Source organism: Mauremys reevesii, linkage group 26, assembly GCF_016161935.1.
Source record: "Mauremys reevesii isolate NIE-2019 linkage group 26, ASM1616193v1, whole genome shotgun sequence".
NCBI classification, from domain to species: domain Eukaryota; kingdom Metazoa; phylum Chordata; order Testudines; family Geoemydidae; genus Mauremys; species Mauremys reevesii.
In genome coordinates, this window is record NC_052648.1 from 8530985 (window position 1) to 8550778 (window position 19794).

General features: G+C 49.2%; 1 protein-coding gene across 1 annotated transcript; it reads left to right on the forward strand.

The window, feature by feature from the left end:
• The first annotated feature begins 173 nt into the window (after positions 1 to 173).
• On the forward strand, positions 174 to 17928 carry MAP2K2 (mitogen-activated protein kinase kinase 2). The gene is made up of 11 exons (XM_039515761.1): positions 174 to 476; positions 2166 to 2376; positions 4249 to 4395; positions 5126 to 5203; positions 5687 to 5738; positions 5852 to 5976; positions 7624 to 7837; positions 8912 to 8976; positions 9962 to 10023; positions 11657 to 11702; positions 13804 to 17928. The coding sequence occupies exons 1-11, from the start codon at positions 391 to 393 to the stop codon at positions 13912 to 13914; spliced, it is 1197 nt and encodes a 398-aa protein (XP_039371695.1). The 5' UTR covers positions 174 to 390; the 3' UTR covers positions 13915 to 17928.
• The last annotated feature ends 1866 nt before the right edge of the window (positions 17929 to 19794 follow it).

Genomic DNA, 19794 nt, shown 5'->3' on the forward strand with positions numbered 1-19794 from the left:
CCCCGCGATCTCCCGCTTCCCATCCCTCTCCCTGCGCGTCCCCGCTGGCGCGCACGCGGCGAGCGCTGCCTTGCCCGGCGCCGCGCCTCGCAGCCGGGAGCGCGCTCTCGCGAGACTCTCGCGGCCTCCCCTCCCCTCCCCTCGCCAGCCGGGAGCGCCCGCCCCTCCCAGCCTGGCTCGCTCCGGTGCGGCCCCGCCTGCGATGCAGCCCGGCCCCGCGCGCTGACTCCCTCCGGCCTCCGCTGCCCCCTCCCCGGCCAGGCCGCAAAGCCCCGGCCTCGCGTAGCGCGGCTCGCCGAGCCCCGCGGGGGGTAGGGCGGCCCCGGGCCGGGCCATGCGGCGGGGCCCCTGCTAGGCTCCGCGGGACAGGAGGGAGGCCCCGGCCCGGCCATGCCGGCCAAGAGGAAGCCGGTGCTGCCGGCCCTGACAATCACCCCGACCATCGCCGAGGGCCCGAGCCCGGACGGCTCCTCCGAGTGAGTGCGGGGCGGAGGGGGACCCGGGCCGGGGGCGGAGAGGGCCGGGGGTGACCCGGGCCGGGGGCGGAGAGGCCGGGGGCGACCCGGGCCGGGGGCAGAGAGGGTGCGGGGGGCAGGCGGGGTGCAGGGAAGCCGGGTTGGAGGGGAGGCCAAAGTAGGCGGCTGGGGAGCGGGAGCCCGGCCTGGGGCCGGGGGGAACCCAGGCCTGGGGGGCGTGTGGGGCACGGGAGCCCGGCTGGAGGGGGAGTCCAGAGTGGGGGGCTGGGGAGCCGGGGGGGGGCTGGGAACCGTGAGTGGGGCTCTGTGGGGCAGGGGGCATGGGAGGAGCCGGGGCAGGAGGTGCCCCCCCCTCGGAGGGAACGGCAGGGGTGGGGGCAGGAGCTCAAGTGGAAATGGGGCGATGAGAGGGGTCGCCCCCAGGGGACCAAGGGAAGGGCAGGGAAGTGGCCGGGGTTCGGACGCCCGAGACAAAGGCACCTGGCCGGGCTTCTCACACTGGCTGGGGACGTGGGAGTGGGGTGAGAGAGGTGGTGCTGGGGGTACTGGGGATGGTGGGGTAGTCATGCTGCGGGAGTGGGTGGACCGGAGAGACAAAGGGGGCTCAGATGCTGGGGGCTTTACAGGTACTCCCCATAAACCCCTCGCAAACTATAAAGAGTCACCTGTCCTAAGTGCTTGGAGCTCTGCCCAATTCTTCACCATAAACATTTACCTGTGAATGTAAAGTTAGGAAACAAAGCTGGGGGGATGGGGTGCTATTGCCAGGGAAGAGGGGGTGGGCTCTAGGTGTCAGGGTTGGCAGGTGATCGTAAAAAGCACCTTCAGAAAAAAAGACATTTTAGGATGGCGAATTAAAATTGTGGATTAAAGGGCTGTGGATTGATGGATTTCGAAGGGGAAATAGCTCCACACCGTTGGGCCTACCACACTGACAATCCAGTCTTCTCCTGACCAAAGATATCCTAACAGGAGCACCAAAAGGCAGATGGTGTCAGAGCATAAATACCACATTGTGCTTGGATAATAGATAGGCTTCGTGTTTGGGCAGGATGGTGAGGGGTGTAGTGTTTTAAGCTGGGGGATTTGCATGACTTCATGGAAAGTCCCTCTCATGTTACTTAGTGGGCTGCCTAGCTGTATCCCTGGTTTCAGAAAGGGGAGCGGCTGCTGGCACAGCTTGCTCCTCTCCCGGCAGTGAGCAGCACTGCTGCTGGAGCGCCTTTAAGGTTTTAATGATTCCCCCTGGTTTCGCTTAAATGGCTGATTGTAAAAAAAAATGCATCTCTGTAAGGGATCTGTGCTTCTGGGAAGATGTTGCATCATTTTTCTCCAATATGGCAATTCTTATGTCCCTATCAGTAACATTCCAGGGTTCGTGCCTTTGTAATAAGGCGTCATTTGTTTATGTTTCTGCCATATCAAGATTTGAATCTGAATACACATCGCTTTGGAGAAGATTTTCCTCTTAGCTTCCTTCTCCCTATCGGCAGTGCTGAAGGGGTCCAACATAAACTATATATGGGACTTGTATTACGCTGGGCCTTTTTGGCTGTTTGTGTAGCTAGCAAACAGCCAGAGTTCCAGTTTTGCCATCTCCTCTGGAGGAAGGGACGTCAAATTCTCTGTCTTTAGCAGAGACCTAACCGGCTCTAACAGTTTGTCCTGCTCCTTCCTGTTTTTCTTCAGGGCAAACCTGGTCGATCTGCAGAAGAAGCTGGAAGAATTGGAATTGGATGAGCAGCAAAAGAAGAGGCTAGAGGCTTTCCTCACCCAGAAAGCCAAGGTTGGGGAGCTGAAGGATGACGACTTTGAGAGGATCTCCGAGCTGGGAGCTGGCAACGGTGGGGTGGTCACCAAAGTACAGCACAAACCCTCAGGACTCATTATGGCACGAAAGGTAAAAGAGGCGGCAAGTAAATTGTCCTTATGCTCGTGTTGGCCTATCGTGCCACACAGGAGAGAGGTTGTAATAGCAGATTACTCTGGTACAAAAGCAGGACTTTGCCCATCCTAACCCTTCTGCTTCCTTAAATGAATTCCATACTGGTAAAGGGTGCCTGATTATGAACCCTGGAGACCAAGTTTCCTAGGTATCCTTAGAACAGGCATTACCCAGGCAGCAGAACTGTTCTTTTCTCTGTGCTTCAACCCTGACCTGGAGCATCCCCTCTTGGGGTGAGAAGAGAGTTTAGTCTCCTTGTCCTTTATGCTGAAACTACCAGCAACGGTGACTCTTGTGATAGGGATACTAGCAAATGAATTGAAGTTTCTCAAACTCTTTATGCATGAGCCACCAATCATCAGTTGATCCTGACTTTCTGCCACTGTTGACCTGAGCTGGATTTGACACAGTGGCACAAAGATGAGATTCTTCCATAATTAATTCTCTGAGAAATCCAGTCTTCTGTCCCCTTCTTCAGTATTAGCCCATGGAACATGAGTTGTACTATGACAAACCCTATGTACTGTTTAGAGCATGTTCATGCTTTATCTTTGCATTAGAGCAGCTCTTAACTCAACTAAATTGGATGAGGTTTGTGGGAAAGTTGTACAGTTTTCAGGGGCGAGGTGTAGCTAACAAGGAGAGAAAAAGTGTGGCAGAACCTGCAGAAAGAAGTGCAGAGGACAGGTCAGTTAAAGTGGTTCCTGGACTGTTTGCCACTTGCTATGCATTAGATCATACTCAGCAACAAAGTCCCAGAGATCCTTGTGCCTTGAGACGTCCTTTCTCAACCTCCAACTTAATATGTTTGTTAATGCTAGAATAGTTCTGTGAGGAGCCTTGTGAGTTTGTCACGAAAACTTACTGTCCCAGACACACAATTTGTTCATCCACCTAATGATACCTAATAATGGAAATAAATAATTTACCTGCCTGTCCAAAAAAAAAAAAAAAAGGGCTAACCTTCCGTGAGAGAACACGTATGATTTCTGTCGGTTGTTTAGATCCATGATGTGACTTAACTTGAAACTCTGGTCTCTTGTCTTATAGGGATGAATTTTAAAAGCAACAGGTAAAATTCTATGGGTCTGATGAGCCAATATGTCCCACTGACTGGCTTCCCCTGGAAAACAGTATCTGTATAGCCTTCCACAGTAGCATCTCGCTTGGGAGTACTGGAGCTGGAAGGGTGTCCAGATTTTGAGCATTGTCAAACTTAGGGCTGTAAGTTGTTGGTGCAAACCTTCCCTGTCTCCCCATGTAGAATGATAGAAGTCCCAGGAGACTCTGAAGCGTGTAATGGCGATCACTATTGTTTGAGAGTGGCTTGATTTTTCTAGCGGCTACAGCTTCCCTTCCTGCGAGGTATTCCTTGCACATCGATAAACTGGTCCTACATGGAGCCCAAGGAATAATGCATCTGCTCCTCAACTTTCAAACAACTCCCTCTTAGTGATCAGGTTTTAGTTCTTTGGTTTCTTTGGGATTCAAACACCCTTTATAGTGCCTGTAGAGATGGCTTTTTTTGTGATAAACATTTACTAGGTGGGGTGTCGTCTCTGCACCCAGCTTGCTACATTGGTTTTCTGCACTGTACCCTGTATTGTCAGCCTGGGGGTGACTAGTGTGCTCCCTTGCATTCTGTGCAGGATGCAGAAATCAAGAGTAGTTTGGTAACCGTAGGGCGAACAGCTCTCACCAGCACAGGACAAAGTGGGGCTCTTTCAAACCCCTCTCCTGCGTCTCCCTTCCCTTACTTCCAGGCTACAGCTGCATGTTCTTGTAGCTGCTCCTTGATTCTGTTGTTTGATTTTTCTCTCTTTGCAGCTGATTCATTTAGAAATTAAACCCGCCATTCGTAATCAAATTATCCGAGAGCTGCAGGTCCTGCACGAGTGTAACTCTCCGTACATTGTGGGTTTCTATGGAGCGTTCTACAGCGATGGAGAGATCAGCATCTGCATGGAGCACATGGTGAGCCTAAACTCCCTCCTTTTAAGCTGCTGCTCTCCAGTGCTGTATACTGGGCAGATCCCTCTGGGTTGTAGATGCAAAGGAGTATGTGATGCTAGAGTTTTTTCTGATAGCAAAGGCTTGTTGCTCAGGGCGTGAGTGGTGGAGCTGGGACATCAGACTCTGTCTAGGAGCTGCACAGCCCTACTTGGGCGGCTAAAATACAGAGAAATAGACTTTCTGGAAAGCGGAAGTGGTGGTTTTGGGGTCCAGCCAAGAGGAAATGTTGCAAACCCTCCACTGAACAGAATTCACTGAACTGCAGTGTGCATCTTCCGCTGTATCTGGCGGGGAGGGCGTGTTGTATCCCCTCCGCATTGGTGCAGCCAGCACTGCCTTTGCATTGACAGTAGTGTGTAGGGGAAACAGTGCAGAAAGCCTGTGACATTAATTTGTTAGACGATGCCATTAAAATGGCATTTCCTATGATAGCAAAGTTTAATCATGAAGTGCTTAGCAAGAGATGGGCGTATCCTCGGAACACCCATCTGTGGTGATTACCCGAGAGATCTTCCTTAATCTGTGAACAGTCTGATCTGGTGTTACTGACTAGTGAACCCAGATGTGTTACACTGCTCAGTCCTCATAGGTATGTAAATGTGGAGCCTAGAGCTGGGAAACATTTTTCAGGCCATTTATCTTATTTTATTTTCCTGCCAGTGCTCAGTTAACTTCTCTGCTCTGGATTTAGGATGGAGGCTCTCTGGATCAAGTGTTGAAAGAAGCCAAAAGGATTCCTGAGGAGATCTTGGGGAAAGTCAGCATAGCGGTGAGTATCCCTCTCCCAGAGCTCACTCAAAACCCAAAGGGAAGAGGAGAGGCTTCCCTCCACCACGCATATTGTTATTGTATCATCAACTAGGAGTCAAAAGAATAACCATATGAGCTGGGAAGTTAGTATATTTCAGACTATTTGCTGCAGCCCCAGGTGGGATGGTAGAAACTGGTGTAGGAGCCTCATGGAAAGCTTCCATCGAGCCAGTGAACCAGTGACTTCATATCTAACACTGTGGGATTTTCAATTGTCTGAAAGTTTTATCTCCTTAAGCAGAGTGGATCTAAAGTGCAGCCAACATTTGCTCGGCTGTGTGTCGGTTACTCCCTAAAGCTGAAGCCCTTAGTTGCTACAGGGAGGCTTTACTGGTGATGTTGCAGTATTACAGGATCTTAAGGCTGTGCAGGATCTCTCTCCAAAGGGAAAGACTTTTCCTTCCCAGCTTTTACCTCTTTCTGTCCTTCGGTTTTCTTCTAGGTTCTGCGTGGTTTGGCCTATCTAAGAGAGAAGCATCAGATCATGCACAGAGGTGAGAGGGGAGAATCTAAAAATAGCTTCTCATGACAACCAGAGACCTGGATTGTTCTTACCTAGCATTGCGCATACATTTTTTATCTCTCTCTCTCTCTTTTCTATTCTCAGATGTGAAACCTTCTAACATCCTGGTCAATTCCCGGGGAGAGATAAAGCTATGTGACTTTGGGGTTAGCGGTCAGCTCATTGACTCCATGGCAAACTCCTTTGTGGGGACTCGATCCTACATGTCTGTAAGCCCCTTTATTCTTATGCAAACCTTTAGATGTATTCTACAAGGGACAGGGATTTACCACTGTCAGGAACCAGACAGAGCGTTAGCATAGTGTCCAGGATCACTCACAACTCCACCAGGATCTCTTAGCCTGGCCTGTAGTATCCTGCTGTTACACCCTTCTATGTCGAAACAAGCAACCTGGCCAACCAGAGAGGTAGTTGTAATATATGGACAAATCATTGAGGGCTAGATCAAAACCTCACTTCACTTCTGTCTCCAGCCTGATTTATTTTGTAGATGTACAAAGAACACTTAAGTGCACTTACATAAATCTGCACCTTTTAAAGGAATGCCATCAACCTTAAAACGAGTCCGTTTCAAAAAAGAGTTAAAAGTAGTTTGAAGTCCTATATGTGCTCCTGAGTTCCCCTGACAATATTTGTGGGCTTAGAGTTGCACTTGAACTTCAGATAGAGGTGAGACGTCTGAGTTGAAGTTCCTTTAATCATTAGATGCTGTTGGGCTTTCTCTTTCTATTCACACAGTCTGGGGGCAATGTAACTTCTCTATCTGCAGTGGAATTGTTGCATATTGACACTTATGTGTCTGTGAAAACTTGCACAACTCCCATTCTAGCCAGCGTCCTTTGCTTTCATTAGCAGGAGATTTACTGACCAGGATAATTACAAAACTCTAAATCTGTGCTAGCACTTGGTCCTTAGCTTGTTTGCCTCAGCGGGGCGGCGTACAGTGTTCATCTCCCCAGCTTGACGGCTAGGAACAAAGATGTGGGTTCTTAGGGGTGCTGTCAGCCTGCACTTGTGTCCTTCACTCTGAGCTTCTTTGTATTTTGGGCACTGTTCCTCTTCAAGTGCAGTTATAGTTAGGACAGAGACTGAAAAAAAAAAACAAAAACCCTCCTCTTCTTTCTCAGTCCCTCAGCTCTGTGTGATTTTTGAGTCATATCTCTACTGGCAGCTGTGACTCCTGTTGGTTCTGCAGTGATGTAAGAAGCAGAAAACCCAGCTCGGTTTTCAGATTCTATTTGGGAGTTTGTAGTATGGGGCAGGGTTTTTTTTTACGTGTATACTGAGTAAACTAGATCTGAATACACTGAGAAAATAACCCCAGGGTGCCAGTCACTCTTCTGGCCATAGCGGAACTTAAAGAAGAGCTGCACTCAAGTAGCATTTAAGTGTATAAAACCTGCACTACACATTCTGTGGACATGACCTTTCTAGGTAGAAGAAATCCCCCCCTCCCCGGCTCCCCATATTTCCTCTGAGCATATTAATGTTTCCTGCTGGTGTCAAGAGTTGCAGGCCCTCAGAGGATTCTAGTTTGGAAACTCACACAGTCTTCTTTATAAACAGCCTGTCCCCGCAGCAATTCAGCCTTGAAACAGAAAAAATGCACTAAGAAAGAGCCACTTTAGCCTGGGTGGGGGGGGTAGGGGGGGGAGAGAGGTAGTCGTGTCTATTTCATTTAAATGTATAATTAGTGGGGAGTGTTTTGTATCCTTCCGTATGAGGCGGAGTTTCTCTGCAGTAACGTGCCATAGCCACAAATTACTTCCAGTCAATGGGGTCTCTTCCATGTAGTGACCTCTCTTCTGTTGGGAAGTACAGTTTGACTGAGGCACATCTGTGACTTTTCATTACAGCCTGAGCGGTTGCAGGGCACTCATTACTCAGTTCAGTCCGACATCTGGAGCATGGGTCTCTCCCTGGTGGAGCTGTCTATCGGAAGGTACCCAATCCCCCCACCAGACTCCAAGGAACTGGAAGCGATATTTGGCCGTCCCATGGTCGATGGGGCAGAGGGAGAACCTCACAGCATCTCACCGCGGCCCAGACCCCCAGGGCGCCCTGTCAGTGGTAGGGGCCGAAATTGACACCTGTCTGCTGGGATGGTTTTTGGTTTATGGGGCTGGGTTAGAAGTATGAAACAAGCCAGGACCATTCATTGGCTTTCATCATTTCTCTGCATTTGGACAGTTGAAGCGAGGCAAATACCTAAGGGTTCTAATGGGAATGTGTTCTGCAGAAGACTGGCCTATACCTAAACACTGGAAGCAGAACCAGCACTAACTTGCTTCTCTGGTTTTTACAAAATACGTGTGTAAAATCAGTCTCCCATAAAGGCAGCACACACATGAAGGCCAAGTTGTTCCAAAATGACTAGTGATTTGGGGTGCTCAACTTGAGACGCTTTGAAAGGAGCCTGATTTTCAGAGGCCTGGTGTTTAGCCCTTTGAAAATCAGGTCCCTTTAAGGAGTGTCAGGTTGGGCCCACAGAATCATTGGAAAATCTTGGCCTAACTGTGCAGATCTTGAGTTGGAAATTTCTCTCTCTAGCAGCGTGATATTGCTTTGCTGACTAACTTTGTTGGTGAGAAGCGACAGCCCTGGAGGCAAGTGCTGTTACCCACGGGTCAGGTGCAGCATTTGTATCGGCAGAGCAAGCTTCCTGCTAGCGTGCCTGAATCCTGGCCTGGGGTAAAGGCTAGTTCAGTTTCAGCAGCCCATTTGCTCCTTGGTCTCTGATTAGACTGATCCCCAAGGGGCCAAATACGTGCCAGTTGTGGTGTATTTGGGAGCTGGACTGAGGCCACCAAGTTCATCTCACGTAGGCTTCTGAACAGCCATTAGATGGTAATGGTTGAGTGGCTGGATTTGAACTGCTGATCTAAAGGCAAAAGGCTTCTTGGTCCACTTCCAGCCCTCCAAGCTATATGATCTTGTGCTTCCCAAATGCTCCCAGCTATTAAATGGATCAGGGATTTGGTAGCAGAGGTTGAAACCATAGAGCTCAAAACAAGCTTTTAAAAAAAAATCCATCCCCATTGTCTTGCTTTTGCTTCCATCAGAGTCTGAACTCCACTGTGCAGGTTCTGTTACCTTCGTCCCTGGGCCGTTTCTTACTCTGCCTTTGTCCTCTTAACTACACAGGCCACGGAATGGACAGTCGGCCTGCGATGGCCATCTTCGAACTGCTGGACTATATTGTTAATGAGGTTGGTATTTGAAATCACCTTTCATCTCCTTTCCCTCTGTTTGCTGGAGTCTTTTGGGGTCTCTGGACTCGGAATAGATCGAAAATCTTCATTTGCTCATCAGTTAAAGGGGTAACAAGAACTGAAAGCTTCACTAAAATCTCCTTCTCTCCTACTCACTCTATTTGTATTGGGTCCCTTCCCGTCTCTCCCATTTGTTCTTCCTGTCTCTTGGTATTAAAGTCTACTCTAGCTCTGGAATAAGACCCTGCAGACAAGGGCTTCTAATATCTTTGGAGGAACTGTGAGAAGAGAAGAAAGGGGAGCCCTGAGGGTTAATGAACTATTTGTTCAGTAATCAGCCATTTAGAACAAACTCCTCCATAGACCTGTGAAGGATAAACCGTCCCTCTGCTAGGAGCCAGATCACCCCAGTGTTCTCAGCCTGGGGCGAACGCCTGGTCTCTTTTTGAAAAACCTTAAGATAAATTACAATCTGGGGTCTTAAATTGAGCTTGTCCCAGTACGGAGGCAGGACTAGTCTGTGGGAGGAGCAGCTTCCCCTGGAAGGTGACATGATGAGTCGTTACCTAACCGCAGTTGTACCTGTTGAGTTAGTTCCGTCTGCTGTAGGGTTTCAGGTATGTGGGATTTGCTGTGTCTTATCCAAACACTGATCTGGGATGTTGAACTCCAACCTTTTGGCAGTAGCTAATATCTAATGCTTCAAAAGTAGGCAGCTCTGCTTCCCCTGTGCACCTAGCCAAATGGCAGTGCTTTACCTCGGGGGGAGAGGGGGGGCAAGGCTTTCCTTCGAAGGCCTTGAATGGTAGAGCTGGCAGAAGATATGCACTGATGGGAGGCTAGTGGCTGTAAAGGAAAGCAACGGTTCTGAGGTTTAAAGGGAAACACGTATGAACAGTCAGGGCTTTGGGCTGCAGCTTTTCAGTGACTGTGCTTCTTCCTGACCCATTGATGCAGAAAACCCTTCTGCTTCTTTTCCCAGCCTCCTCCTAAGCTGCCGAATGGAGTTTTCACGCAAGACTTCCAGGAGTTTGTAAATAAATGGTAAGGCTCTCTTTCTACAAGTGAACAGAAAGGCTGTGCCCGGGGCTGGTTCGGCAGCCCTAGAGATTGAAACTTTCCATCCCATAACAAGGTGGCAGCACACGTTTTCCCATGTGCCCCAGCCAACGTGCCTCCACTCTGACCTGGAGGGACCACCCTCGTCAGTCCTTGTGATCCATTCAATCTGTGAGCTCCTAGGTGGGCGCTTGTTTTACTAAGACCACTGGCCCATTTCATATAGGCTACAAAAATCGCTGTTGGGTAATGGCTTGGAGTTGCTACCAGTGTGGGTTGGTCACTTGAGTCATCCAGTCCTCCAGTCCTTCTTTGTATTTATAATAAGACTTTTGGAGGATGCCTAGATAAACTCTGCAGCCGATGCTGGTTTATTGACAGCCTTCTCCATGATGTGGTATCCTTCCAAACACTCACCCCGAGGAAGCTTGCCTAGAATGTTTTCTAGGAGCATGAGACCTTCTTTCTTAATCTCTTGCCTTCTCGTCACTTAGAAGGGATTGTTTTTCTTCAGTTGGATTTGCCTTGTTTGGGGCTTCGTGCTCTGATGACACTGCCAGCTTAGCTACCTTTGCTTAAGACTCATGTTCTGAAGAACCTGTAATTAATGTAGACTGTGTACTTGGGAAGGAGGGGTTGGTTGTATTTAGACGTTACAGTGCTAATTTTCAACATTAAGGGATGCTGTCAGCCAGCATATTAGATACACCTAAAGAGGCAACATCATGACTTGTGGGCCTGAACTGAGACCCGCCAGCTTTGCTTTGGTTCATGGATGCACTTCAGTCTCAGATATGGGTTGATCTTTTGCAGCTTTTTAGGCCTAAATTTTCCACAATGATTAATGACTTTGAATCATAGAATATCAGGGTTGGAAGGGACATCAGGAGGTCATCTAGTCCAACCCCCTGCTCAAAGCAGGACCAATCCCCAGACAGATTTTTACCCCAGTTCCCTAAATGGGCCCCCTCAAGGATTGAACTCACAACCCTGAGTATAGCAGGCCAATGCTCAAACCACTGAGCTATCCCTCCCCTCAATTTTTGGGTGCCCAACTTGAAACTCCTTGAAGAAGCCTGATTTTCAGAATTGTAGACCAGCAGCTCCATCTCAAAATGAGGTGTCTTTCTGGTGTTTCAAGTTGGGCACCTAAAATGGCTGGTCACTGCCAGAAACTTACACTCTCATCTTTATTTTCAAATGAGGGTGGGAGTGGTTTAGCAGCAACCTCTGCTAGACTCTTCCTTGAGAATCAGGTTTCCCTGAAGTTTTTCTATGATGTTTATCTCCTAAGCCTGCTGCAGGGTTTGGTAAGTGCATGGATACTGTGGTGTGGCATGAGAACCTGGATAGATCTGATATTGAGGTCTGACTGTTCAAGGGAGTCCCGCTCTCCAGGAATCTGCTAGGATAGACCTGGAGGGTGTCCCTCAGCAGTGGGTCCATAAAGTCACTTTTAGAGTTGTGATAGAAGTGACCAGGTCTAGGTCTGCTGACGGCAGGATTCTCTGGCTTCCAAATAAACCAGACACCAGGCTGGGTAGCCCTCCCGGCCAAATAAACAGCTTTTCACAAGAGGGGTCTGACAGATCTTTCCTGCCTTTTCTTCTGTTCTCAGCTTAATTAAAAATCCAGCAGAACGGGCAGATCTGAAGATGCTGATGGTAAGTGGGCAGCTGCAAGTTGTTTTGTACTGTGGGCAGCTCGGGCCTCGGCCTTGCATCGTGGGTGGGGGTTTCCTCCATTCCTTTACCAGATGCAGATGCAATTGGATTTGGTTTCCTCCTCTTGAGACACTGGAAGCTCCAAAGCGACATTAAGGCTGAACTGAGTGGGAGGTGAGGGAAAAGCTGCAGGAAGATGCCAGTCAGATTGATGCATTTACAGTCTTCCAGAACCGGGCCCAATACACGTAGGTCCTGCAGCCCATCCTGCTAATCAAGCCCAGCGCAGGCACATGGTTCCTCAGAGAAGCCTTTTGGAAGGAAAACAGTAGTTTCTGTCCGAGAAATGTCCATGTCTTCCCAGGCGGTTTGGGAGATCAGTTTTCCCTGTTAAGCTCCAGAGCCTCTCCCCAGCTGTGCACTGGTTTCCTCAGCTGCTGTGGACTGGGATATGGGGAGACTGTGCTCTTCTCCCCACCCTCCAATACCTCTTGGAGCTGCTGCTCTGGGCTTCATCACCTGCCTCCCCCCTCCTCCGGGTGCAATGGCTGGTGGTTCCGTGGAGTGGCAGATCCTTTACATGCCATCTCCCAGTGTGACAGCCAGCGGGGAGCTGTGCTTCCCACAAGTCTGGGATGCAGGCTCCTCAGATCCTGCCCACTCTGGGTCAGTTCTGCATCTAAGGCTCTCCGCCTGGGGGGTGGGAGTACAGGATTTGCAGCTCTGGAGCTTTGCTGAGCCAGTTCTGAGACCACACACCGCTCTGCCTGTGCACCTGGAGCTGTGTCCTCCCACGAGGCTTGCCAGTTGGGCTGCAGTGGGGATGCATGCGTTTTCTTGTTCACTGGGGCTCTGTCTCCAGTGTCTGTTCATTCTGTCCTGTGCAGTGCATCAGCCAATTAAAGAGCAGTATGGCTGTCACCCCTCCCCTACTGATAAACTGTCTGAAAACCCAAAAACCCAGCCCCACAGCTAGTTGGACATCTATCTAAAAAGCTGGTTTTCTTGGCTGGGGAACAGAACGAGCCGGTCCTCCAGCTCCATCAGAACAGTGCTGGCAGTACAGCATGACTCCAGCAAGAAGCTGTCACTGCAGCACAAGCATCTGTCAGACCAAACCGTTAGCAACATGATGAGTCACTGGGTGATATAGACCCCGTCATTGGGTTAGAACTGCTTTGGGGAGACAGAGCTCCGGGCTTTTATCTAGTATAGCAGCAGCAGACGCCATTACCCTGTGGCAGCCCTTCATCCTCCCATTCACGTCCTGTAAAGCACTGCCTGGGAAGCCCTTGTTACATCAGTGCTGGCTCGCAGATGGCAGGATTAGACCTGAGAGGGGCTTGCTGAAGCCAGCCAAGTGCAGCTGCCGTTTCAGGGTATGTAATTGCTCCAGAATCCTGCCACTGGGTGCCACTGTCCCGTGTCTGGTCTGAGTGAGCCTCCTACACTGACTTTGGGCGGCAGGGCCGCCTGCCAAATTGACATCAGGGCAGCTGCACCGTTTTAATGCGTCTGGAGAAGGAACTCTAAAGGCAGGTCTACACTATGGGGCTAAGTTGACCTAAGTTACGCAACTCCAGCTGTGTGAATAACGTAGCTGGAGTCGAGGTCGCTTAGGTCGACTTTTGCAGCGTTTGCACCGCTGGGGTCGACTTACCTTATGCTTGTCGTTCCGGTGGAGTACCGGAGAGACGGGAGAGATATCGGCAGTCGATTTAGTGGGTCTTCACTAGACCTGCTAAATTGACCCCCGGTGGATCGATTGCTGCACATGAATCCCCGGTAAGTGGAGATAAGCCCTAAGCCAACAGGAGAGAGCTCTCCCGTCAGATTAATAACTCCCCCTCCGAGGCAGTAGCTATGTCAGCCGGAGAAGCCCTCCCTGGACATAGCGCTGCCTACACGGGGGGTTACGGTTGGTATAACTGTGTCGCTCAGGGGTGTGGACTTTTCACACCCCTGAGCACTGTCGTTATACCGAAGTAAGTATGCAGTGTAGACTGGACGAGGATTTTGTGGTAGGGAAGTATGGAGTGTCTTGTGAGCTGTGATAGACGAAAGAGATGCATGTGCTTTACTCTGTCTTTTCCCCTTCCAGAATCACGCCTTTATCAAACGCTCTGAAGTGGAAGAGGTGGATTTTGCGGGTTGGCTATGTAAAACGCTGCGGTTCAACCAGCCCAGCACCCCCACCCGCACCGCCATGTGACGGCAAAGCAAACTGCCTTGTGTCCACACATCTGCCTGTCTGTCACCGTTTCCTGCCCTTCAGTAGAAGACAGAACCGCCCTCCTTCCTCCCCCATCCCCTTCCCAAAACGGCAAAGCACCATCATTTGGGGAAATACCCATCATCCAACAAACGAGCAGAAACGGGCTTGCTTTCTTTGTTTTGTTTTTTCATGCCTGCGTTCAAGCGCGGCTCAGTCTTTGAAGTTTCTGACATTTGGGAAATGTGCTGCTGCTTATGTTGTCTCTTTTGAAACCTGTTCCCTTGGGTTAAAAAAAATATGGTGTGGGGGCGGGGGGGAGATCATGTGCTTTGTATACTTCCTTCTCGTGGGGGCTTGAAAATGGCTAGTGTCGAAAGCTGTAGCACTGGACACAGAGAAACCTATCAATGCGGAATGGCTGGGGTGAGGGCAGGGACAGTTGCCAGATGGTAGAGCTCTTGCACGTGTGTTGGCAGAGAGCAAGAAGGAGAAGGGAAGGTGTTGAGACTAGCAGATCCCTTGAGCTTGCTTGGGGAAATTAGCAGGGGCACTGCAAGAACAAAGAGATGGTTCGTGGGTAATATTTTTAGCCTAGCTGGGGAAAGAGGAGCAGCACTAAATTCTCTCCCACGTTTCTTGTGTCTGTTTGACACTCAGCTCCTTAACAGGGAAGCCTTTCTTAGCTCCCCTTGTCCTGTTCCTCTTCGTGTCCAGCCAGGGCTCTGTCCTAACCCAGACGCTGGAGAAAGGACAGACTAGGGAATCCTGTTTTTCTTCATGTAAGCTTTGAGGTCCTTTTGCATTACTGTGTGTTGGAAAGTTGATTTCTAGTAGCCCAACGTCCTTCCCTGCTGATCTTCCAGGTGTAGCTAGGAAAAGTTTCTGCTTTTAAAACGTGGGGTTTTCGAGTATATTCCAGGCACGCACGGCGTGTTCAGTGATCGTCTTGGGCTACTAAATTGCCGCATTGGGCGGTTAGCCTGCTAAGAAAAGGAAAGGAGTCTGAGCCCAATTAATAACAGACTGCAGGGCGATACTGGCTACTCTTCCAGTCAATGTGACGGTCAGGGCAAGAAGCTTTTTGTGGTAAGCTTGGGCCTACCAGAATTGTGATGGAGGAGACAGTACCCTCCAGCGGCTGCAGCAGCATTACTGCCCTGCCACACTTTGAAGGGAAGACTGCGTCGTGCACCCGACAGTTGGCGATACAAAGGGAGACCGGGCATTTCTCTGCAGCTCCGGCATGTTCTGCCGCCAGTGCGGAGATGCTGTGTTGGGAATGGAATCCCGAGCAACTGGCCCAGGGAAGAAAAGTCCTGATCTTCCTTCGGATCTACTCACGGCACTGACAAGGCTGATCGAGCAGCAACCCAGGAGTGTGGTGCAAACTCCAAAGGCTCTCGGGGCGTAGCTGATCCTTTGCCCGTTTTCTGTGCTGCTCCACAGTCCGGCGAGAACCATCTCTCACGAGGGCTGTGGCGGATGCAAGTGTTTTTAGAAACGTTCTTTGGAGAGGCAAGGAGAGGATGGGTGAGATGCCTCAAATCCTACAGGAAGCCAAACAGCAGATTTCCACCCAGGGTTCTTTCCCTGTTTGAAATGGTCTCCACGCTGCCTGCTAGTGGTCAGGATTGTTGAGTTTTGTTTTGTTTTTCCTCCAGCACTGATGTTTTTCCCCCCAGCTCCTACCAGAGGGTTTCAAACCTGTGATCTCCTACGGAATATACCTAGTCTTTCTAAGGTCATTCTCTCCCCTCCCCTCCCCAGCTTGGTCTCACTGTGTTAGAGTGGCTGGTTTTTAACTGTATAACTGTACATTCAACTGAGCCTTCAGACAACCACGTACGGCAGAAGACCAGGGCGAGGTAACTGTGACTCCAGCCGTCTCATGACCAGCTGGTGAGATGCTGTACAAGGCCACTGGAGGAAGGAAACCACACATCGGAACTAGTTTTGTGACATAACTAGCCAAAAGCAATCAAGTCTCTGGGGAAGACTTCCCCCAGGACCATTAGGTGCCTAACTCCTATTGGCATTAATGGGAGCTGGGTGGCTTAAACTGTCCTCTTTGCCTGGGCAAAGTCTCCCCCCTGCCAGTTTGATGGCACATGCTCCTTGGGTAGGGGAAAGACCTGTCCAAGCCACCCAGACATGGTGCACGTCTCTTCGCTCTTCTGATAGGTAAGGATGCCATCACGTGGTGGCTGAACTGTTACATAGAGCTGCCTGCACCATTGCAGCACCTTTCCCGGGCCCCCTCCGTCTTCAGCTCCGGTAGTTAGGAGTCCTGTCCAGTTTTAGCCTTTCCCCATTGCTCGGCATTCCCTGCCGAAGGCCAGTACAAATCCCTGTGCGGCATAGTTCCATAATTGTGATAGGTGGAGTGGTAGCTCCAAACGTGCTTCATCTAACGACAGTCCTGCTGGCAACCTCTGAACCATGAAGATCTCCATAATGCTCCCTAGAAGGGGGACACCAGTCGTACACTCTCTTTTCTGCTGCCGAGCTGGGAGTAGAGTCTGGTCCTGACCCCACTGCCTTTCCTCATGAGCTGCCTGGTTCTCAGAAACGTTTTCCTGTAGACTCTCTGGGCAGGGAGACCCGGCTGGCGAAGTGAAAGTGACTGACTGAGGTAGCTGTTTGCTCCTGCTGATCCAGACAGGAAGTCTGAGGAAGCCTCTTTTGGGACTACTGGGCCTCGCTTGTTTTGTGTGACCGGCGGTAGCATGTGTGGAATTCGCCGAGTGTATTTATCTCCTCTTTCTCAAGGGGGATCCGGTTCTTCATTTCCTTGAGGGAAAGGAATAAGAGATTAAACAATAGTTAACCGGAAGGGCCTGCTCACCTTTGGTGGAATCTCGCTTCTCTCAAGCTACCTCTCTAGTTTAGGGAATGATAGGTACGTACCTTGCAGTTACGGGAGCCAGGAAGGGCCTTGTTCTGCTGTAACGGTTGAGTCTCATGAGGTGGGAAGATAGCCTGCATGGATCACATGGACAGGGTCTCTTCAAAGAGCCTTTTATTTTTTATTTTATTTTTAAATATATCCTTTCTTCTGCTTGCTGTAAAAATACAAGCCATAGGAATGACTCATTCCCTTGCCCTCTTGGCTTTGGGAGGGTGTGTGTGGGGGGGTCTCTGATGTGCGAGTTCCATTTGGCTAGAGTCTAGAAATCTCGTCTTCGTCAGGTCCCCTAAAGCAGGATGTCTTGGCTTAAGGGGCAGAGGCCTGTCGGCGGCGTCAGCCCTAGCATTCTTGTGCTGCTGTTAAAGGAACAACCTGAGCCAGACCACGGTGGCTGCAAAGGTCAATTGTGAACTTGTAAATTCGGGGAAGGGGCAGGGGGGCGCGTGATTTATGAGGCTTGGAAAGCATGGCCACCGCTGCTTTCTAATGGACAGTCCCGTTATTGGGTAGCAGCAGACATATCAGTGCCCCTCCCCCAAAACGCATATGTTCTTCTCCTGTAACTGCGTTCCACTGGGGAATATATCGAATCTACCTGAAAAGGAAAGGGTGTCGGGCGGAACCTGATCACTCATGAAGCACCTGCCGTGTCTGTATGGTGTCGGTTTCACCCCCTTGATGAAGGGCAAGGTGCCAGCCAGTGTTGAGTAAAGTCTTTCAACTAGCACGTTGACAGTGTAATAATTTAACGAGGGGTGGAGGGATTCCCTCCCTACCCATAGATGCATTTCATGCTGCTGATTGTGGTTCAGATATGCTGGGTGTTTAAAAAAAACACACACACACACAAATATAGTGGATTGTGCTTATTTTTTCAAATAGTACCAGTGGCTCAAGCACTGATGTCATTTTTACATTTTTGAAGGCCTTTATTTTTACCCCAGAGTTACCCTATTTGATCAGATTATCAGGTGTTCTCATGCCTGGGTTCTAGTTAATCAGACCACTAGGACATTAATGCAGAAAAGCAGCCGAGAGAGCTGGAAGAATGTGGATCTCTCACTGTTTGGGGGAACCTCTGCAAAGCTTTTACAATCTCCTGACGTCCAGAAGAAGTGGAAACAGGTTCCACTGCTGCTCCACACCAAAGCTTATGCTGCAGGCTTCAGATTTCACTCTAATATGCCTCTCTCTGTCCATTTGCCACAGCGGCCTGTAATATTTATCTAGCAGGAAGAAAATGGGTAGAGTTTAATAGCCCGAGGGAAGACTTGTCTGCTAGCTAGCAAAGATTTGAGAGCAAGAATCTGAAGCATCATCCCTGAGTGGCAGTTGTATGTTTTCCAACAACCCATTAATTTTTTTTTCCTAGAGTGCACTTATATTCCATCAAATCTGGTAACTCTTGAGGATTGAATGTATTATACAAAGTGTTTGGGTTAATTAAAAAAAAAATTCTAATGGAAATGGTGAGATCATGTGCTCTGAATGACTATGTACTGTTTTTTGGTCATGTATATGAACCATGAGGCTCTGGGGTGGGGGGTGTCTCTCTTTTGCCTCTTATTTAAATGGAAAATGGTAGGGAGTTCTACTATTCAAAAGCTTTAGGATATTTTTGTTTTGCTTTTGCGCTTGGTTTTGGAGGTGAAGGAGAAAGTGTATTGAGCATTTTGTTGGTGCAATTTTTTTTAACTATTTTCATCATGGAAAAAAAAAATAAATGGCACTTTACATTAAAAGGCCCTTTTCCTCTTTCATTTCATCACAGGTGGTTTCTAAACATGATTTTTTAAACGGAAACATGAATTTTAACCTTCATAAAAAATGATGGGTCTAAATTAGCTGTTTCCACTCAAGAAAGAGATTTTGGCGGCATTGTGATAGTCTCTGAAAACATCTGTTCAATGTGCAGCAGCAGTCAAAAAAGCGAACAGTGTTATGAACCACTAGGAAAGGGATAGATAATAAGACAAAAAATATCATAATGCCACACTATAAATCCATCGTACGCCCACATCTTGAATAAAGCTGTGGTCGCCCCATCTCAAAAGAGAGATATTTGAATTGGAAAAGGTACAAAGAAGGCCAACAAAAATTATACAGGGGTGAGGAACAGCTTCTAGACAAAGAGATTAAAAAAGCTGGGCCTGGTCATCGGAGATAAGAGATGACGGAGGGTGGGGGATATGATAGAGGTTTATAAAATCATGAAGGGGATGGAGAAAGTCAATAGGGAAGTGGTGTTTACCCCTTCGCATAACACAAGAATTAGGGGTCACCCCATGAAATGAATAGGCAGCAGGTTTAAAACAAACCAGGAAGTATATCACACAACGCACAGTCAACCTGTGGAACATGTTGCCAGGGGATGTTATGAAGGCCAAAAGTATGACTGGGTTCAAAAAAGGATTAGATCAGTTCATGGAGGATAGGTCCATCCATGGCTAGTAGCCAAGATGGTCAAGGACACAGCCCATGCCCTGGGCGTCCCTAAACCTGTGACTGCCGGAAGCTCAGACAGGACAATGGGGGATGGATCACTCAATACATTGCCCTGTTCTTTTCATTCCCTTTGAAGAATCTGGCACTGGCCGCTGTCGGAAGACAGGATCCTGGGCTAGATGGACCATTGGTCTGACCCAGCGTGACCGTTCTTATGCTTCAAGAAGGTAGAGGATGAAGAATTATTTCAGCACTGTGGATCTCGGACCCTCATAGCAATCAATAGTATGTCGAAGAAAGAGGCACTTCTCATTGCATTTCTCATTACCCTGAATTCTGCCCCCAGAACGTACGTACGTACGTGTTTGTGTGTGTGCGTGCGCGCGTGTGCTGGGGAGCATGGATGCTAGTGGGGAAAGAATAGCCTCTGTCTCCCTAGCTGTAGTGGAGGAGCATAGAATTTGCCTCTACAATATTGTTTTGGAGAAATCCAGAGTTTAAAAGGGGGATGGGTGCTGAGTGAA

Excerpts from the sequence above, each read along its gene's own strand:
- MAP2K2 (XM_039515761.1), top strand. The coding sequence starts at position 391 with ATGCCGGCCAAGAGGAAGCCGGTGCTGCCGGCCCTGACAATCACCCCG. Across the intron at positions 477-2,165 it reads AGCCCGGACGGCTCCTCCGA|GGCAAACCTGGTCGATCTGC; the intron begins GTGAGTGCGGGG and ends GTTTTTCTTCAG. Across the intron at positions 5,739-5,851 it reads GCATCAGATCATGCACAGAG|ATGTGAAACCTTCTAACATC; the intron begins GTGAGAGGGGAG and ends TTCTATTCTCAG.